Source organism: Xyrauchen texanus, chromosome 14 (genome assembly GCF_025860055.1).
Source record: "Xyrauchen texanus isolate HMW12.3.18 chromosome 14, RBS_HiC_50CHRs, whole genome shotgun sequence".
NCBI lineage: Eukaryota > Metazoa > Chordata > Actinopteri > Cypriniformes > Catostomidae > Xyrauchen > Xyrauchen texanus.
The window spans coordinates 13,061,615-13,084,171 of NC_068289.1; the positions used below are offsets into that span (position 1 = coordinate 13,061,615).

Consider the following 22,557-nt stretch of genomic DNA (forward strand, 5'->3'; position numbering starts at 1 on the left):
TGACGATTTAACGCGATACTTAAGTGCGATTAATTTGACTAAACATAATGTGTTAAAAAATGTACGCATTTAAATCACAATGCCCCCGGACAGTAATATGGAAGCTTCCTGAGAAATGCAAGCTTGTAGTACCACCTGTTTACTCCAGAGGGCAGTAAGTGAAACTTCAGCTGCATGGCAATGCGTAGTTTATACAGTGAAGAAAAACACCCTTGAGCAGAACAACACAAACATGCGTTACGTTCTTGCATGCCAAACACTTGATGGAGCACAAATCCAAACTAAGGGATCTCAATATGTGTTCTAAATATTACAATATATTTAACTTGACACAGTGACCTAAACATTTTGTTTATGAGGCAAAGCATCCAAGCATGCCTGACGCAGATGTTCATTGACGGGTCCTTAAACAAGCCCTCATGATAAATCTCCAACTGATTGACAAATTCACATGTGAAATGGATTGCTGTGAACTGTATGCCAATGATTGGCTTATGTTCATTAATGTGTTAGTAAACAATACATTGTATTCTAAAGCCGATTTGTAATTGTCTTATTAATGATGAACTCCTCTGCCACAAGAATGCATTTTAATTATCTGAATATTTTATTTTTATTTTATATATTTATATATATGTGTGTGTGTGTATATATATATATATATATATATATATAATTTTTAAATATTTAAAGATAACTATGTATCATTATTTCATCATTATATGTTGAATTATATTTATATTTCTCAGCAAATATTTGTATATGCGAATAATCGCGATTAATTAATCGGGACACCATGTAATTAATTCGATAAAAAAAAATGAATCGATTGACACCTCTAATATATACAGTGCATCTGGAAAGTAGCCTACTCACAGCGCTTCACTTTTTCCACATTTTGTTGTTACAGCCTTATTCCAAAATGGATTAAATTCATTATTTTCCTCAAAATTCTACAAACAATATCCCATAATGACAATGTGAAAGGAGTTTGTTTGAAATATTTGCAAATGTATTAAAAATAAAAGAAATCACATGCACATAAGTATTCACAGCCTTTGCTCAATACTTTGTTGAAGCACCTTTGGACCCAATTACAGCCTCAAGTCTTTTTGAGTATGATGCTACAAGCTTGGCACACCTATTTTTGGGCAGTTTCTCCCATTCTCCTTTGCAGGACCTCTCAAGCTCCATCAGGTTGGATGGGGAGCGTCGGTGCACAGCCATTTTCAGATCTCTGCAAAGATGTTCAATCGGGTTCAATTCTGGGCTCTGGCTGGGCCACTCAAGGACATTCACAGAGTTGTCCCTTTAGCCACACCTTTGTTATCTTGGCTGTGTGCTTAGAGTCGTTGTCCTGTTGGAAGATGAACCTTCACCCCAGTCTGAGGTTCAGAGCGCTCTGGAGCAGGATTTCATCAAGGATGTCTCTGTACATTGCTGCATTCATCTTTCCATCAATCCTGACTAGTCTCCCAGTTCGTGCCACTAAAAAACATCCCCACAGCATGATGCTGCCACCACCATGCTTCACTGTAGGGATGGTATTGGCCAGGTGATGAGTGGTGTCTGGTTTCCTCCAGACATGACGCTTGCCATTCAGGCCAAAGAGTTCAATCTTTGTTTCATCAGACCAGAGAATTGTGTTTCTCATGGTCCGAGTCCTTCAGGTGCCTTTTGGCAAACTCCAGGTGGGCTGTGATGTGCCTTTTACTGAGGAGTGGCTTCTGTCTGGCCACTCTACCATACAGGCCTGATTGGTGGAGTGCTGCAGAGATGGTTGATCTTCTGGAAGGTTCTCCTCTCTCCACAGAGAAACGCTGGAGCTCTGTCAGAGTGACCATAGGGTTCTTGGTCACCTCTCTGTCTAAGGCCCTTCTCCCCCGATCGCTCAGTTTGGCCGGGCGGCCAGCTCTAGGAAGAGTCCTGGTGGTTCCAAACTTCTTCCATTTACGGATGATGGAGGCCATTGTGCTCAATGGACCTTCAATGCTGCAGAGATTTTTCTGTACCCTTCCCCAGATCTGTGCCTCGATACAATCCTGTCTCGGAGGTCTACAGACAATTCCTTGGACTTCATGGCTTGGTTTGTCCTCTGACGTGCATTGTTAACTGTGGGACCTTATATAGACATGTGTGTGCCTTTTAAAATCATGTCCAATCAACTGAATTTACCACAGGTGGACTCAAATCAAGTTGTAGAAACATCTCAAGGATGATCAGTGGAAACAGGATGCACCTGAGCTCAATTTTGTGTGTCATGGCAAAGGCTGTGAATACTTATGTACATGTGATTTCTTTTGTTTTTTATTTTTAATAAATTTGCAATGATTTCAAACAAACATATTTCACGTTGTCATTATGGGGTATTATAATAGTATTTTAAAATCTATTCTAAATGTAACTGAAAGACATGAGAACTGGAGTAATATGCTCAGATTTTTGGTTCGGCTGAGAATCCCGGCAGCAACATTCTGAATGAGCTGCAGCTGCTAGTGGTCTTTTTAGGAATGCTGGTGAGGAGTCTTATGCAATAGTCAACCTGTCTGGTGATGAATGAGTCTTTACTGGACACAAAATATTACATTCTTGCTATAATTTAGAGATGATAGTAGGCTGATTTAGTTATTGCTCTAATATGACTACTGAAACTAAGGTCTGAATCCAAAATTTGACTTGATTTTTTTTGTCTTTAGACCTCTGTATGTTCACCTTGAGAATTTCACAGTTTTTGTCAAATTCAATTATCTCTGTCTTGTCATTGTCCCTGAGAGCCCTAACCAGTTTCCAGTCTTTCCAGGAGTACGTTGTGGTCAACAGTGTCAAAGGCAGCACTGAGATATAGTAAAACCAGCACTGATATTTTGCCTGAATCAGCATTAAGGTGAATATCATTAAATATATTTATGAGCGTCATCTCTGTGCTGTGATGCAGTTGGAATGTAGCCATTCAAGTTTAAGAATTTGTACAGCTGACTGAAAACAATCTTTTCAATGATATTGCCTATGAAAGGAAGATTTGAGATTGGTCTGTAGTTGTATAATATGGAGTTAGCTTTAGGAGGGGCTTAACAACTGCAGTTTTCTGGGACTTCGGAAAAGTGCCTAAAAGGAGGAGGCATTTGCTTTTTCTAAGAGATCATTTTCTAGGCAGTTAAACACTTTTTTGAAAAATGTTGTGGGGAGTTTGTCAAGACAGCAGGTCGACATTTTAAGATGCCTTTCTGTTTCTTCCAAGGTTTCATCATCAGTTGTCTCAAAATCAGACATGGTGACTAATATCTGAAGTTTTGTGGTGGGTGCTGTTTAATCTCAGAGCAACATGAGGATGAGATGGTCACCATTCTAATATCATTGATCATCTTGATCATCAACATGTTGCATTTGCCGGTCCTCTGCTTGTGCCTGGAGCAGGACTTGGAAACGCTGTTCCTGCTCCAGGCATAAATCTATCAGGGCTCAATTCTGGTTTTCCTGGATGCTGGCGAGGGACTTGAAAATTTCGCCCTGCGGTGAAGACTCCATAATGGCGCAATCCTCCATAACTGGGTTTTGGCAACATTGTGATATGTTTAGGTTCGTGGGCAATGGAGGTGTCAGGATACAATGAAACATGTTCAAGGTCAGTCTCTTTAATTACTGTTTTAGTGATCCACAGTCGACGGTAACCATCAGTAACAAAAACATAAAAATGTGTAGAGTAAAGGTAGCACTCTTAAATAAGAAACATTCTCTGAGCTGGTTGCTGTCACACTTGTCACGCTCTCTCTCACAATGACTCTCTGGCATGCCTTATCAGGTCTCCCACCACCATTATAATGAGAGACAGGTGTTAGAGTAATCACAAGCTAGGTGACGAGCCTTACCGCTCTCCCACAGACAGACACATGACCCCCATGCCACAATGTTGTTTTGCAAAATTCACACAAGATTTATATTAGACGCGTACGTTTAGGTTAGGGTTATGGTTTAGGATAAAGGGTCTATTAGAGTTAGGGTTAGGATTAGGGGTAAAGTGAATAGTTTATTATGTTTGAGAATAAAGTCTTTCTAGCTGTGTCTAGTTCCACCATTTACCATATAAATCACCAGCCACTGTGAGTGATGGACAAATAGTTAATTTTCTACCCTTGTGACCCTAGATCACAATCTCAAGGGGCTGTTCACACTTAATATATGTTTTTGAGCATGTCTGCGCAGTTTTTAAATTGTATTTCAATGTAAAAGCGCACTAGACGGGACACTTTTGATCATTGCTCCATGTCACACAGTTTTGCAGTGTCTTGTATTGGAGTGCCATGTTTTTTTAGATGCTGTGCCAAGTTAAAAGGAACTTCAGCTGTTAATAAACACTTCTTTAAACGCATGCATATTGTTCTAAACATTGCACTGCATCGAGCTTTTTTGTTGCAAGTATGCATATGGTCTGAAAGGCCCAACGTCATCTCCTGGTTTTCCCCCTATTTTGTCGCTCCCTTTTTCTCCTGATTGTCATTTTCACTGTTTTAAAATGTTTGATTTACTATGGTGTCTGATTTTCTAATCTCCTTAACGCTGTTATTTTGCAGGACAATTCAGTGCACTTTCATTAGAGCCCACAGTTTTCTTTCTCTCTCTCCCACTCTCTCTGTAAAGGATAAAAGGATTACGGTAACATTCCAGTGTGATAACGAATGGGACAGTAAAAGTTTCCACTACTTGCCTTGTAACATAATGAATCTTTCAGAAATAGAGAGCATGAATGAGATAGAGAGAGAGAGGAATACGGACACTTTATCTTCATAGAACAGTTTTGTTCGTACTGTAGACTGCAGCTCGTGTATGGACACGGATTAAATGGCCCAGACATTTGTGACATTGGTTGTGTTTAGACTGGGGATAAAATAGCTCAGATTCTCTTGTGATATTGAATATTGTTTTGACTATATGAAATGGAGCAGATAGCCTCCTGATAGGCGTAATGTTGCTGTTTTTGCCCCTTTTTAAAAATGTGTATTTGACATTCACCTCAATATATTGAGCTTGACCTGACCTGGAATCAGCATGCAATTCTAGAGCCATTTTTAATGCAAGATGACAGATGTACCATGGCCCCAAAAAGTATTTAGGTAATTAAGTCACATTTATAAGTTTATAGATTTCATAATATTTCATATAAAATAAATAAATTCACTAACATCCATTTGTTCAATTATTTTAACCAGTAAAAATAAGTGTATGTATAAAGTTCAAACTGGTGTCCTAGTAGAGTAAAAACAGCTATCATTCATCATATTACTATGCAAAACATATTATGGATTGGTTTATGAATTCAACTTATTTAAAGTTTGACAACCAGAAAATCTCTATATTTAAAGTATGTTATTATTTGTATATAGTATGTTAAATTGATAGTTTTATCTTTTGAAACCTAACAGACTTCATTTTGTGAAAATTTTTGTTTAAATATTGTTGGTGCTATACCATTTCTTTAAATAAATGCCTCTTAGTTTAATATTGTATTAGATAATCCAAAGGCATTCACAGATTTTTAAGTATAGCTTAAGAGTCCAAATACTTTATACTGAGCATATAAGAGTAGAATTCAGCTGTGCGTGAAAGTATTGCCTCTGGAAAGAGCTATTACCTCTGATTCAGAAGCGGGCAGGTTGAGACGAATGCATTTTACGTATTTTGTTAATCAACAGCATCCAGCCTTAGAGACAAATGCATTCCCATGATGTGTTCTGTTTTTCTGCGAGCATCTCACTGGGTGACATGGTGTCATGTGCAGGGTTTGTTTTTGTTTGAGTGTGTGCATGTGTGTTAGCCTCACAATAAAGCTGCATCAGGCCAGACAGGGTGAGAGGCTGCCGAGGAAAGGCACGCAGACAGAGTCAGAGAGGCCAGACCATTGTGATGGAAATTTCAGGCTTTTCGAGCGGGAGGTTGTCTGAAGCAGAGGTCAATTTTCATGGCCTTTCCTGGGGGATGCTCTGCCAACATTGTGTGTGCTTTATGACATTCAAGCTGTTCATATGTGATTGTGTATGGGAAGGGGATGAGCGAGCTTGTGTGCTTGCAAGCATGTATATCTGTATCAAAATAACCCTGAAATGATATCCGATTGCTTATTGTTCTCTGTTAGGATTTATTTATGCCCATTCACATACTAAGTTAAGTTTTTTTGTAATATTATATATATATATATATATTCATGTTTTTCACACTTTTTTCCAGTAATAAAACAAAATAATTATATTTATTAATTTTCATCTATATATATATATAAATATAATAATACATAGTTATAAATAGCATTATTTATCTACATATATTTAATTATACATTTTAATGAATTACATGGTATGCTGATTAATTAATTGAATTAATCACAATTAATCACATACATAAATATCTGCTGAGAAACCCTCAACAATAATTAAAATTATAAGTATTAAAGGGGTCATGAAATGCTTTCCTGAGGTTCACAGATAATGTTACTAAAGTTTTTTTTGTTTTTTGTTTTTTCACCAAAACAGTATTTTTTACACCCTGTCTCTGACCATGTTTTTGAAAAGCTTGATTTTTGCTCCAGCTCCTCCTTTAAATTCAATGTATAGGATTCCCTCAAATTCAGCCATTTTTGAAGCTCAATCGGAAGAGAATAAACAAGCACCAAAACATTAGAAATATTAATTTCACGGTTTACACATAATGTACATCTAACACATTGCATCCGAATATATTACACTATTCATCTCAAGCACAACTGTTAGCACACACCCTGGCTACACCTGACGCAATAATCAATTATGCAAAATTTAAAATTTCGAAAAATATATCTTAAGATCCCTGCCTTTAGTTTGCGTTCCATCAAGCTGTGTGTGTGTGTGTGTGTGTGTGTGTACAAGAATGTGTTCTCATCTTGTGTTGTCTTGGTGAGTGTGGTTTGTTCTCTGTTCTGTGTCTGTTTGAGTTGCACGGTGCCTATACAGTGAGATTTGCTTACTGCCCCCTGGAGAAAACAGGTGGTACTCCAAGTTTGAATTGCTAATATGGAAGGAATATTCCTTATACGGTCCATGGACTGAGTAATTAAAATAAAATGTTAAAATTAATCACACTGAATTACTGCGTTAAATCGACAACCATAATTTTAATATAAGAAAAAACATCACAATGAATGCAATGGATTGTTCAATCAGTTTTGAATCGATTCACTGAAACAATTTGAACTGATTCAATTGAATATTTAAATTGCATCTGATTTTTTTGCCTTAATCATGTCAATCTGACCAAGAGTGCAACATGACACAGACAGAATAATATCATTTTTAAGTAAGAACATTAGCATTTATTCTAAATGTCTGGCCGTTGCATATTTATTGTAATTATACTATGAACTTACACAGTCCTAAATATGACACCATTATTGTTTCAGAACTTAAATTAAGAGATGCTATTAAAACATCTGTCTAAACACTCTCATAATCGCAAATGGCAGGACAAGGAATGATTGTGACACTAGTCTAATGACAGTTTTTATTGCTAAATTTAAACCACGTTAAAAACATTGCAATAATTACAATGTTGCTTAATTTTATTTACAAGGAAAAATCAATCCAGAATTTACCATCAATATTCAATATATCTTTATATTGCATTGACCAATAGCTCTTTTCCCCTGGCTCCGTGTGCCTGGCTTTTTCCAAGCGCACGTTGTTTGTTTTCCATTGAATTGTAGATAAATAAAGAAGTGAAGGCCTTGGATAAATGCGGCTTTGTGTTTGCTTATGATGTGAAAGAGCACGTTCTTCCAAGGGTGCCTTGACTTCCTCAGGCAGAGAAGAGCTTACGAGTCACAAAGAACTCATTCACGTCCTCCAGTGCCTCCATCAAGCCATTCATGAGCGGGTGTGAGAGTGAAGAGAAAGCTATTATTTTTTTTGAATGGATGTTGGTTTAGAACGTGTGTGACGTGCGGACAAGAAGTTCTTGGAAGACTTGACTCTCTATCATCATGTCATTCTCTCTCAATCCCTCTCTCTCTCTTTATGAATGAAGTTTGGTGTGTTGCCTGAGGTGGCTGCTTCTCTCTAGCCCAGCTCTAATGAATATGACAGGCTTGTTTATTACAGTTTAGATCAAACCCCTCAGGACAAACTGCTCATTCAACTTTAAACAATGGAACATCCTCACTGTTGATACACACTTCAGCACTGAGAATTCGAAACAAATACTATTGACCAAAGTCGGAGTAGATCAAGTAGGTCTTTTATAACTGGAAAAAGTTGTATGTTAACATTCCCGTTCATCTTAAAGGCAGATGCTCTGCTGCCGTTTGATTTATGCAGATGTGCGTGACTTGCTTGCTGCCATCTTTGCTCTTTCGCAAACAGTTCTGCATAATATTTTTTTTTTAGCCAATCACCTGAGCCATAAATGCAGTGTGACTAACCACTCTGGAGCTGCAGGAAACTTACATCATGTCATTGTTGATTGGCTGATTGCACCTCAAGAATTCGCACAATCCCAAGCCTTCCTCTATCCTGAGCTGTGACATCAAAGGTTGCAGACAAAGAAAATATAATAGAAAATCTATTTCACACTTATGACTTTGACTTAGTCAAAAACAAAAAATGTCTAAATGCTAAACATCTCATTTAAAATAAATATGAAATATTTGTGATGTATATGTTGCTTACAAACATGTATTTAATGAAAATACACTGCTACTTTTGAATTGTTGTCAATGGAGAAAGATGTTTTGACCCCATAATTGTGTTGTTATGGCATCTACCATCATGCGCTAACGACCAGGCTAACCAGTCAAACCTTGACCCCTTGGAGTTGATGTACTAGAGTTTCATATGATGTACTTATGTGTACATCCTGTTGGGGTCAATTGATCCGCCAATGAAGTGTGAAAATATGACTTTACAAAAAAATTCTAGTGGACAAGAAACTTAGAAAACAGCAATTGTATTTATCAAATTTTTGATAGTAGTTTGTACAATATTTTGTTGTTAAGGCACCTTTGTTTGGTCAAAATTAGGGTTCACCAGCTCTAAGTCTTGTAAAATATAGTGTTTAAAAGCACAATTCTTTCAATAAACACTTATTTCATGTGTTATTATGATGCACATGTCTGATTTCATATTGCGGTTTACATGAAATATGTTCTCTCAAAGTGAAAAGATATTCATAAAATAACAACTAATTGATCCTTTGCAATCCTCCTATCCTAGCAATTGTTGCCTACCGCCATTTATCTGACAAGCATTTGCTTTTTTCCAACGAGAGTCTCCTGGAGTAATGTGTGTTTAAGTAGTTTTAAGCGGAAATTTATAGATATCCAAACATTATTTGGAATCAGTATATGGATTATTGTTATCCAAACAATATAAAAAGCGTTGCTGGGTCACTTGTGATTGTGAAACCTAGCGAGGATACACAGTGAGAAGACCGTGCTATGGATTCAACTGTGTCAGCCCTCATTCTCAAATTAACATGAACAAATAAAACCGATAAATAAAGAGTTTAGAGCATCAAACTGAGTGTTATGAGATGTTATGAGCAGTTCTGTGCACTTACACTGATGTTATCAGGTGTGTAATTGGCATCAAAAGAAGCTTTTTGATCAAATTACTATGTCATTTTGCAATTTCTTTTATAAAAAAAAGTCAGACATATCACTCTTCATTCCATTCCAATAATTTTATTGCACACCGATCTTCATCTTTTGCCTGTTTGTCAGCACCAAAAATGCCATCAGCTGTTCTTAAAGCCATAATGGTATTCAAAATAAGATATGATGGTCTGTTGTCATCTTTTGTTTTATTGTGGCTATTTCCAGGGATATTAAGGTAGAGGGGACCTTTGGTGATTTCCCCTCACATATACCCAATTTAGAGCTTAACTGGCAGGCAGTTCAACCATTTTGGGTTCAGATGATTCAATCCCCTAAGGCCCCACAAACTGTGAGGGCATCGATAATTTTCATATTCATATACAATAGGTCTTTGGTTTCCCTTGGCTCCTTTCATGGTTTATGACTCCTGTGGGATGCCATAGGTCTTGGTCAGCTGGCATTACCATATAGAGGGAGAGGGTTAGGGGAAGTTCAGAAGCACAGAGCTGCTGTAAATCACACTGAAAGGGATATGCTGAGTTAATTTGGCTTAAGGTTTTAGCCAGTGTTTTTCTGAGCTCATGGAGAGGCCTACTCCAGTACCCCCAACACACTGCTTAAGACCAACCTGGTTACTCCCACCCAGCCATCTGTTCACCATGTGCCTCTGCATCTGCATCACCCCACCAGAGTATGTGAGCAGCATGGAGTGGAAGCAGAATGCGTAATTTAGTTTTTATTTCTATTTTATGTTCAATTTGTTCTTTTAATTAAGTTTTCATTTTATTAGTTTTCACCCTGTGCTTGTTAGGTAAGTTTATTTTTTTCAGTGTTTTCCACACACACACACACACACATATATATATATATATATATATATATATATATATATATATATATATATATATAAATAAAGTTCGTTAGTTTTAGTATATAGTATTTTTCTTCAATAATGTTAGGATTTATTTCAGTGAACTAAGCTAAATAATATCATTTTTTTTTTTCAATTTTAGTTTTCATTAATAATAACACTGAGCAGACTTGCATGACTTTGCTTGGAGCATGAAAACATTTTTGAAAGTTGGATCCTCTGCGTTGTCTCTTGCTCCAAGTTTACTCTGAAACCACTCCATGCAAGCATAACACATTAATGGTTCATAATTCATATTGTTACTAGACTTGTTAAACGTAAAAACATTATTGTGAACTCGAGTTTGAGGATGACCAATGATTCGTAGTGAATTTTTAAAAGACACATGTCGAGAAAAACAATAAAGATTATGGTTAGTTTGTCACATTCCCCTCCCAGATTTTTTGTCCTATTTAAAATTTCTATTAGTCATGTCATCATTAATTCATCTTGTGCCGATAAATTCATGACATATAAATAATATACTGAAGCAACTACAGTGGAGTGGTAAAAAAAGGACAAATTTTGCTATGCAAACTTTCTCTCACCAGTGAGCGCAGTGTGGGAAATTGAAAACGTGGTCTGCAGTCGGAGCAGAGTGATTACAGATTTCTTTGAGCAGGGAGAGGAAATCACTGTCGCTCTACTCACATACTCTACACCCCACACACATACACACGCTAACTTGTGAAGGTTTTGATTGCACGCATAGTCAAACGAAGGTCAATAATGGATTAAAATGTCCATGCAAGGGTCAGTTAATGCACGCTTGAGTGCATATCTCCATTCATACTGCAAAACAGGCTTGTCTGCTTTCATTTTGAATGGGCTTTGATTTTTATGAATTTGTGTATCTGTAAACCAAAAACTAAAGATTACAAATATACTGATACTGTTATCAGGTCAAAAACATTTATGCATGCTTTTAAATATTATTAGCGTGCATCATTCATGCTCTAGATCTTCCTTTGTGAATTCCTTCAATATCATCAGCTATTAATTCCATTCCCTCACGGCAGATGTTCGTAATGCATAATCCAAATGCACAAACACACACACGTGTTTGAGGGGCGTGTCTATGGCTTACCCCACAGCCACTGATGCTTGATCCCTCTACTTCAGAATAATGCTATAAAGCTCTCCAAGTTTGACCTTTCTATGTGAATGGTTGCCTTGCCAACACCCACCGCAGCAGATGCTGAGAATTCACCCAGACTCTCAAGCCCTTTGACCCCTTAATTGCATCTCTCATTGAGTTTCCCTGCCCATAGAGGGAAACAGATTGAGCCATGGACATTTTCTCAAATATTGTCATCCTAAAGGATCTTTGTAGCTGGGTGCATGTGATTAATTTCAAGGGTCTTAAATGTTTACTGTATTTAAAAATCTAATAACTAACCTGATTAAACAGGCCAACAGAAATGGCTTGTCTTTGTGGTTCATGCAGGCAACATTCCAACATACAGACATTATTGGGCATCATGCTATAAAAAATCAATCACGCAGCAATAATGGGGTACTGAGTTTATCTGTTGTTCAATATATGGATGATTATGCCATTCTGTGTGTTTTTGGTGCAGATATAGAGAGCTGGTGGACACCATCCTCATAGACAGGAAAAAGGTGTCTGCAGAGGAGAAGTGCCGCCACATTCTGCAGCATTGCAAACTCCAGGGCTGGCAGGTGAGTTACCAAAGACATCTTCAAAGCTTTAGGTACATTTTCTTGTGAGCTGCTTTGCTGACTACTGCCTACATAGGGAGCTGTCTCCTAAGGTAGCATCCTAACCCTGTTGGAAAATCCAGCTTAAGCTGGTAGCTGTGTTTTGGATCATGTTAGATGGTTTCTAGCTGGTTCAAGCTGCTCATTAGCTGGCCTTTAGCTAGTTCAAGCTGGAGGACCATCTTGAACCAGCTACCACCTGGTAATACAAGCTCAAGGTGGTCAAGCTGGTTTTTCGAACATGGTGGCTGGTTGACCAGCTACAAACCAGCTTGGGCCAAGATAGCTTGGACCAGCTCATGATCAGCTTGGACCAGCTCCCATGTTCCGAAATACAGCTACCATATTTTCCTGCAAGGTTTTCAAATAGAACATCATAAATGTTAGATTTGGAAGACTTTACATAGCCAGACTGTAGCTGTTTGACATACAAATACATTTAATTTCTTCATAATAATTCATTTAAATACAGTTTGAAATGAACAATAGAGTTAGCTTAGCATGTTGCCAAGCTAACGATGCAATACTTGAATAAGTATAAAATTACACAGCACACACAATTTGTGGTTAAAATAGTTCACTTAATTCACTTAACAGTTACACCAGTTTTGCGCATGGTAATTCAGCTCAAAAACATGTATCTAAAAACATGTACGCAAACTAGTTTAAGCAAATGCAATCAGTTTTGAAATTGCGCTGCATCTTGAGTATGTAAATAAAGTAATTGTCATTCCTTTCCACACAAAACACTCCTCCTTTCGATGTAAATGAGGCTCATTATAGATTGCGCTTCATTCACAACAAATGCCTTATTAAATGCCCCCATCAGTTTTTAATTAGAGTGAGCATTGTCAATATTGTTTGACGCAATGCATTAAGTCTTCTCTCATACATATGATCCTACATAAGAATGTATCCAAAAGAAAATATCTTAGAAGGCAGCAAAATACTTCTGTCAACCTTTTGGAAAAATGCCTATGATGCCTTTAAATGCTGTCTACTTAAATCACTAAGCTCACTAGATTTGTGAGATGAGGAATTTTCTTCATATGTTTTCTTTGTATTTTCCTCTTACTATTTCTCACATGTTAAGATGGGCAACAGTAAGGTGTTCTTGCGATACTGGCAGGCTGATCACCTTAATGACCGCTGCCATCAACTGCACAGGAAGATCATTATCTGTCAGAAAGGTAAAGTAACCGCCAGAGAGAATGTGATGAAGTGATCAATGTACACATATTTATAATTTGTTCTGTGTTCGTGATTCAGTGGTGCGCGGTTGGTTGGCCAGACAGCATGCGCGGCGCAGACTTGCATCTCAGCAGCAGGATCACTGCGGCGTTCAGCGCTTCCTACAAGGAGCAGAGGACTTGGGAATGTGCGCTTACGACAGCATGGTTATCCAGAATGCAGCCGATATCGCACGAGAGAACGACCGCCTCCGGGGTCACATCAGTGCTCCACCGCTGGGCGAGCGGCCAGAGCCTGTGGGCAAAGAGGAGGACTCGCCTAAGAGGTGAAATTCATAAAGATTCAGGACCATTGACCTTTGTGCATTATGAGGTCCCAAAACAAGGACTGATAACTGGTTTGGGGGGATGGTGGGGGAGGGGGGTGGCTCTGGTTAAGGAGTGTCAAGGAAAATATATGAAAAAGAGTGAATTTAGCACAAAATGGACAAAATTACATAATTCCGAATAATTTGAGCTCTCTACTTGGCAAATAGCCGGATGTTGGGTTTTTGGAGTGTAGATAGCTTTTTTAAATTATTGTGGGAGTGATCTAGCGATCGCACAATGGCATTGCGTTACATTGGTGGTGAGTTTTACAATAACTTGCATTAGAGTTGATGAAGGTGTAAATAAGATAATTTTGCTAGGAAAATGGATGTGCTCCTTTGCGAATAAAAAAACAAAAAATGGCGTTATAGCGTATATGACACGATGTGACATAGACTCCACATATATTGCAAAAAATATATTCTTAATAAATATCTTTGTCTTTTTCCTGTCAAATATTTAAATATATTTAAAACAAGCTAAAAACTGCATGTTTATGCTTAAAACAAGTGACACATTTGTATCACTTTTTTTTTTTTTCATTTGTGAAGGGGACATTCCAAGTTACTAACAGCATCATTGTTATTATACTTGATTTTTCTTTAAATATATCATAGCAGAAATATATTTCAAAGATGTATGAGCTGTTGGATCCAATTCTGGAGGTGGCTGACCCGGATTTGGCTTATTCCAGCACAAACTTAAGCCCTAAACACTAGTAACCATGAACTATGTTTAATTTGGCTATAGAGTATGTGGAGTAATAAGGTCTTTATTGTTTAATTGGTTCTGAAATAACATGAATAACAAGACAATAATTCTATTCATATAGTTTCTCTTAGAGGATCTCCAACAAGAAATCTTGTTTTGTCTGCGGAAATTCAATCAAATAGTTCTGTCCATATCTGTCTGCAGTCCAGAGACTTTATCTTAAACGATTATATTATACATTCTAAAATTCTAAATTATATTGCAGGGCCTAATTATATTAGATACTCTAAAATGTGCCTTTCCCACTTGGGTTTAAGGAAGCTATAAACATTCATAGCTGGTTTTATTAGTTCTGCTTGTTCTTTGCAGTGCAAACATAATGAGAACAGAATGAGTCTTAGTGCGCCACAAATGTCAGAAGCACTTGTACTTTGTCTGATGTTGTTAGTGTTGTGGGGACTCAAAAGAGAAAACTGATCTAAAATCAGTGGTAGATACCATTAGAGTGGCATATACCATTTGCACTACAGAGTATGTGAGTGTAGCTTAGTGGAAATGGAGCAGCTCTGCTGCACTAAGCAGATAAAAGGCACAACTCTGCAGATCTGGGCGACCCTTTCGATAGATTTTAATTCCCCAAAATAATAATTCTAGACACACCTAGATATGATGAAATTTAAGTTTTATTTTGATCATTAATAATGATGCAAAACAAAATGTACCACTTGAACCTGGAAGGTACAAAGAACTATTAAGTCGCACACCGGGCGAGAAGCGCCATGTCGTGGCTAGGACACTACACAGGTATCAAACACAGGGCAAGTCAATGCGGTTCAGGTGGAAGACAGTACACACAAAAGTTACTAAGTTTTTTCCTTTCTTCAAGAATGCACAAAGTGACATTAATAAGTTTGAAGTTTGGTGTATGAAACTGATGTAACTGTGCAATCTGACTGATTAAAATGATTAGATACGGCAAAGTTAATTATTCAAACCACAAAAAACATACTTGTAACTGAAAAAACATTGTGCAGGCTAATTTCAGAATGCGCTATGTCATCTTCCAGATGCGCCTGGTGTGCGACCCCTCTTTAGACAGCAACAAAGTTTTATGGTACTTTTAGGAGAATGTATTCTACAATTGCATTTATAAAACTTCCAGCTATAATTTCTGATAGGATGAGGTGCATTTGATACCATTGTAAAATTCTGTTAAATGCATGCCTGTGACCAGACGTTTTACAGTATAGTAATGTGCCATTGCTTGGAAATCATAAACAGCCTACAGTAAGACTAATGATCTATATTATTTGGAAGAATTCATTATTCCGATTATTAGTAGAATATTTAATATTATTAAATCTTGGTGTCTTTTATCATATTGCTGTTGACGGCATTTTATAAACGCAATAATCTTCTCAAGCGCATGCATTACAGTAATTTTACTATGGTTATGGATTTTTTGGTACATTACTTTATATTGTGTCTAAAAACATTCCTTACCTAAGGTAAAACCAATCAATTTTAACGTATCAATCCTAAGTCATGTAGTCATGTAACGTAAGACCTCCAGGGGTTTATTGCTTTATTAAAACTATTCAAATACACAGGACATACAAACATGAGCATTTAATTGCCGCTTGACATTATCAGGATCTTGAGCGTTAAACATGTAGCCATCTGCTCTTATGAAGGGAGTGGCTTCTTGTTCTTCAAAACATGCAAACACAATCATCACACACAGTACATTCAGATCTTTTAGCCTCACTAATAGTGGTGGGGGGTCAATGATGGGGGTTTTATAGCTAATCTAGATGTGGCACACTCAATCAGTGAATGAAGAGGAGTGTCATGCTGCTAATCAGAGAGAGATAAGACCTTCCCCCACTCTGAACTGGTGAAATCTCCGTAGGGTGTTACGTCGCTGTAACCCCTTACCATCACCCCCTGCTCCCCTGAACACCATCCACCCCAACACACACTCCAACAGCTCTCCTGTAAGAACAACAGATGGTAGGCTCAGATTAAAGTGAAATATCAGACAAGAGTGTGCATGTCACATTAGAGTATTACAGGAAGCTGCTTAGACTAAAACAGTCAACAATGAAAATCATCCTTTCCGGCTTTAGTTCTATGTATCATCCCATTAATATTCGTAATGTAATGCTAATTTGTTTAGCGTTTTCTGGTATCATGGAAAATAATAGCGCTCTGACATTTTGCATCGTCTTTGAGCCTTTAAAATGGACGATTCTGTAATTTACTCACCCCTTTTTTTTTTTGTGGAACACATTTTAAAAAAATCGACTTATAGCTGTTTTCATACAACAACAATAAATAGTGATAATGACTGCCAAGCTCTAAAAAGGACAAAAATACCAGAGAAGCATTTTAAAAGTAGTACATATACCAAGTGTTTGGAAGCAATGTGATAGGTTTGTTTGAGCAACAGACCAAAATTTGTAATTCAATGGTAATCTCCTACTGCCGAAGTCTGCATCTAGCCCACATCAGTTTTCAGATTCAAAAATGCTGTTTCACAGTTGATTATGACACACGGGAGAACCATTGATTATTATATTTATTTTATTTTTTACTGCGGTGATGGGGAAAAATCGTCAGTGATTTATGGATTAAATTTTGGTCTGGCCTTTATACAAAGCTACCTTGTGATTTCAGAAGAAAGAGGTTGAAGATTTGTTTTTTTTTATTTTTATTATTATTTATTTAAATGTTTTCATCCTTTCTGGAGCTTGATAGGTGTGGACACTTACAGATGGGTTTAGAATAACATAGGGGTGATTAATTAAGTTTGTTTTGCTTGAATTATCCAATTTGCTTGAATTATAAAGCAAGTTTGCAGTTTATGTATTATTATTATTATTTATTTATTTTCATTGTTAGGGAACCACCCATTCCAGTTTGTGTAGTGCAATGAAATCTTGGCCCAGATATGAGCAGACAGATTGACATAAGTGTATTGATTTTATGAAGTTTGATGCTGATCCTCTCACATTTGACAGTTGCTTAGCACCTTCACTACCACTGGTCATACAGGACATACAGGTATGCTTGCTTCAAGTGTAATGGTGAGTGAATGATTGAAAGAATGAATGTATAAATGAATGATTTGCCTGAGTAGGCAAGGGGAAAACAAGGACAGATACCTGTCATGACGAGTGAGGGGGATAGCACTAGTAATTTTCCACCTTCAAGCAATTTCAAAATTATAATTGTTTTAATTATTCATCCATTTGTCCTGTTGTGTAGGGTTGTTGAAAAAAGTGTGAGGGTTAACGATGTGGCAGGCCGTGGAGGTAACCGACCAGTCCGGCATTTCCGCTCCAGTTCTGTGCCTCTCCCCCTGGTAATGGACAGCTTGGTACATTCCAGCATTGGGGCATCAATCAAAGCAGCCCTTCAGCCTGCGCCACAGTCCACTGAGGAGGGTAGTGGGGGAAGCCTTTCCTCCCCACGAAAACAACCTCCTCCCAAACCCAAACGAGACCCCAATACTCGTCTGAGCGCATCGTATGAGGCAGTAAGTGCAGGGCTGAGTATCGCTCCCAAGGACAGCCCTGCTGAGGGTCAGGCCTCTCCCTCTGGAAGTCCACCTAAAACCCAGGTCTCGCCTTCTGATTGTACGTATAAATATCAGTTCAGTCACATGCATAAATGCCTCAAAAATACACTACATTGACCAAAAGTAGGTGGACACCCCCTTATAGTTAATCAATAATCAAGCAATGGGAGTACCTTTGGGTGTAAAGTGAGGTCCATAAAGAAATGGTTTACACAATCTGATTTGAGTTGTGGCTGATTGTGAGCTAAGTCCCATCGCCCACCATCCGTACCTTAATGGAAACAAAATTTCACAGCCATGTTTCAACATCTAGTGGAAAACCTTTCCAAAAAAGTGGAAGCTGTTATAGCTGCAAACTGGAGGACTAACTCTATATTAATGGTAGTGTTTTGGTGTTCACATACTTTTACACATGTAGGTCATATTCTATATTCAGCATTGGAAACTATTCATCTATTTCAATATTGCAATGAAAATTGAATTCACATTGGTTAATGTTTTTTTCTTTCCCTCCCTAACCATCCATCATCCTGTACAACTACGCTTTTAGCTCTCTCCAAGCCACGCCCTCACAGTGATGACTACAGCACCATGAAGAAAATCCCACCCCCTAAGCCCAAACGCAGCCCTAATACTAAGCTGACTGGCTCCTACGAGGAGATCTCAGTACCCTCCCCTGTACGCCCCACAGACATGAAGCTGTTCAGCCTGGCACGAGGGGGCCATTGCTTAGGCCTCATCCAGCGTGCAGCATCTGTGGACGGCCCCCACTCTTCTGTACTAAGCCTTTACCCTTGCCAGGATGAGGAGGATGTGTATATTGAGATGGTGGGGGCCTCACGGGCCCTCTGCCTGGCTGACTCAGCCAGCCCAGACCTGGGTGAGGCTGTATACGAGGAAATGAAGTACTTCCAATCTGACGAGGTGGGCTCAGCTCCGGTTGTCAAACCTGAAACTGCCCATTCAACTCCTGGACCTGTCCCAGTGCTGGAACCCAAGAGGCCTGTGACCTTGATCGACCACCCTAGCACACTCGGATGCAAACAGCTCTGCAAGGATGGGACAACATGTGATATTCCAGCTCCTTTCCCCAACCTCCTTCAACACCGACCCCCACTTCTGGTCTTCCCTCCATCCCCTGTAACATGCTCACCTGCCTCGGACGAGTCCCCGCTCACCCCTCTGGAGGTGAAAAAGCTCCCGGTGTTTGAGACCAACCTTAACTACAGCAACCAGGATGGAGGAAGTCCACTCTCGCCCCAGTACGCCCGCCAAAGGGCCGACTCCTCCCCCAGTCTGTCCGTCTTAATGCCAGACAAGTCTACACTGCCCTTGACTCCTCCCCCTCCGCCCCCTCTGGCAGAACTCCCACCTCCCTACCGCCCCCCTTCTCACTTCCCCTTCCCCCCAGAGCCGAACTTCCAGGCCCTGAACCGTGCAGCATCTGTGGCTAGCACCGATTCCCCCAAAGTTGCTCATAAAATGGGGCACGGTCTGGCAGAGACGCCTCCAAGCAGTGCTAAGCCTCCCTACTCCCCAGTGAAATCCTCACGGCCAGAACCACGCAGAGCTCACTCCTGTTCCTCCTCTCCACTGCTCTTTAACCCTGCCAATGGGAGAGCCCTCACCAGCCCCCTAGATGAGCTCAACACAATCTTCAGCTCAGGGCGCAGCCTGCTCCGCAAGTCTACCACTGGAAGAAAAATGCGAGACAGTGGTGAGTTTTTCTTTGTGTAAGTTAAATGTGTTTCAAAGTAGCAGTTTGTACCATCAGTGACACCAAATGGAATTGCAAAATAATGACGGCGTTTCAAAAACTCATCGTGTCTTACATTGTTCAGAAAACAGGTAGTGCCACCCTATACTAGGCCTATGTCAGGCCACTCAGACAAACTATTTTGAAAGCGCCATAGAGCCACAGCATTTATACATATCTTAGAGAAGTATATCTTCTCATCAAAGGAGTTTGCCACATGGTCATGCTTAATTTGCTGCAGGAGGATGAAAATAGTATGTGGTTGTTGTAAGGCACATCTTGTTTAGTATTTAGTAGATGGTTTGTCTTGACTCATCCAGTGCCAGGATTGTGTTTGTTGAAAACAGTGAGGTAAGCGCTCATAAAACAGACATTTACCATAAAAGCCACAGCACTCTCTCAGAAATGTATTGTGCTGAAGGCAGATTGTTTATGTAAGATTGAGGTTTAGTCCTGGATGTGTGCTGATCCGATTTGTTACTATACCACAGCAGCCTTGTCCAACAACTGCCCTTAAATCACCCATGAATGGAAATTCTGTCATAATTTACTCTCTCTAATGTTGTTCCAAACCTAAATTACTTTAGGTTTTCCATGGAACACAAAAAAGGAAAACTTTTAAGAATTTTATCAGTTGCTTTTTTTCATCCTTAAAGCCTCTGTCAACAATCATTGTAGTTACATAGAAAAGAGTGATCAGTGCAATTTGACGTCAATAAATTACCCAAAACTGAACATTTTGAAACTGAGTCATTTTTTACTCAAATCACATCATTGATTAACTCATGTTTACAGAGACCAAATCAAATATGGCCGCACGTCAAGAACATCAAGCCTTATCATTCAATGAGGTTTGATGTTATTGACATGTCGCCATGTATAAATTGAGCTCTGTATATGAATTGATCATTCATGTGATTTATTTTGAGAGTGAATAACAACTTAGATGTCAGTCTGTTTATCTGACAAAGTATGTACTTAGTGTATTGGAATATGATCCACAAGTCAAATGGACTAATTTTTATGAAGCTTTAAGGTGCTTTTTTACATTTTAAAGTGAGTCACTATAAAACTGCCATTGAATGGAAATCATCATTTACACAATTTTTCAAATATATCCTTTGTGTATATCCCCATTTGAAAGTAAGTCACACAGGTTTGGAATGATGTTAGGAAGTAGAATATATTACAGAATTTTAATTTTTTGTAAACAATTTTTTTAAACCATTTATCTCTCGCAAGGAACAGAAACCTGAAGGAGTGAAGGGAGATTCAAAGGGAGGATGTTGGGTGTGTATGGCTCAATTGGTTCAGATGCTGTGCCTAGCACAGTCTTGCTTTCTTCCCCCTCTCAACCTTTGTTTTTAATTAAAGATGCTTTATTTTAGTTCCTCTCCCATTATATAGATTTATGTTGGTTGATTCCATTTGACACCCATGCATGTTTGAGTGCAAACAATTATGATAAATGGAGCGAGAACCTGTATGAGGTTACACTAATAAGCAAATGACAAGTCAAGTCTAAACATCTGAGTCCGTTTGCATAACTGGTTGCATCTACCATTAGGACTCCCAAGTTCACAGGTAGGAATAGTGTGTTCAGCCTGTGTGAAAAAGCAATATCTGAGATGTTATAAAGACATAATCAGTGAGCAATATTCATACATGTGTAAGGTGGCTGTTTATCCTGAAAATGAGGTTGTTTCCTTTGAAACGAGGAAGTCAATAAATGTGTGTTTTATATGACTTGCTGCCATAGGATGTGTGCTGTTGATCTCAGAGCAGGGGATTTCAAACTTTTTGATGCCAAGAAACCCCAAATATTATGATTCCAGTCCAAGGGACCCTCTTGCTAAAATAAAAAGGCAGCTATATATTTTAATGTTTAAAAACCCATTTACACTGTGTAGGACATAGTAAGTGTGGTATTATAATGATAACTTGTCAATGGATTAAAGTCAAAATATAATAATAATAATTAAATGTTATGTGATTCAGTTGACAGTGTATGTGTTTTTTTTTTACCCACTATAAGACTGATGTTAGATGTATAAGCTCTAAGCGAAACATTTCAAATAAATTCAGATTACGCTACAAATATTATTCCAATGCATGTTTTACAGAAAATGTTGTCGTACAAGTGGTTTTAAGTGAAGTCTTTGATAAACTGCTTCAAATGTGATTAGAATTAGAACTAAATTCTGACAGAAGGACAGTAGATGCCTAGCGACAGAATTGAACACCCCTGCTTTAAGTTCCGATGGAACACACTAATGGGAGAAATACACCCATAAGTGAATCCTGTCATGAACATTTCCCGGTCACATTTCACCCCAAATCGAAATTCTTTATTGAAAGCATGAAGCCTGTTTAAAGGACCATTATGATTTGTTGTACTGTGACTTTAGTTCAATGGCAATTAAATTCATAATGTTTTAAATGTTGCATGAGGGTATACAGCACAAAACTGAATTATTTTTTGCATTTAATAACATTATGTGAAATGTGTGATTTCCATGTCATTCAACATAATTGCAAAAATAATAATTATTTTTAAGCAGGTTTCCTGAATACTCCCCCAGTTTTCCATTAGCCACGGCATTCTCACCCTCTCTCTTTCCAAGTTTCTCTTGGTTCATGTGGGGAAAGACAGGCATGGGGTATTAGCCCCAGTCACATAAATATTACATGGACAAGAGATGA

At 38.4% G+C, this 22,557-nt stretch overlaps 1 protein-coding gene across 1 annotated transcript in view; it reads left to right on the forward strand.

Annotated features, from left to right (window-relative positions):
• The window catches only part of LOC127654875 (unconventional myosin-XVI-like), a 277,645-nt gene that overhangs the window by 219,686 nt on the left and 35,402 nt on the right, over positions 1 to 22,557 (forward strand). Inside the window, exons 28-32 of the mRNA XM_052142405.1 lie at positions 12,104 to 12,206; positions 13,339 to 13,435; positions 13,515 to 13,761; positions 17,786 to 18,156; positions 18,649 to 19,815. Coding sequence (XP_051998365.1) covers positions 12,104 to 12,206; positions 13,339 to 13,435; positions 13,515 to 13,761; positions 17,786 to 18,156; positions 18,649 to 19,815 — 1,985 coding nt within the window. The remainder of the gene's footprint in view (positions 1 to 12,103; positions 12,207 to 13,338; positions 13,436 to 13,514; positions 13,762 to 17,785; positions 18,157 to 18,648; positions 19,816 to 22,557) is intronic.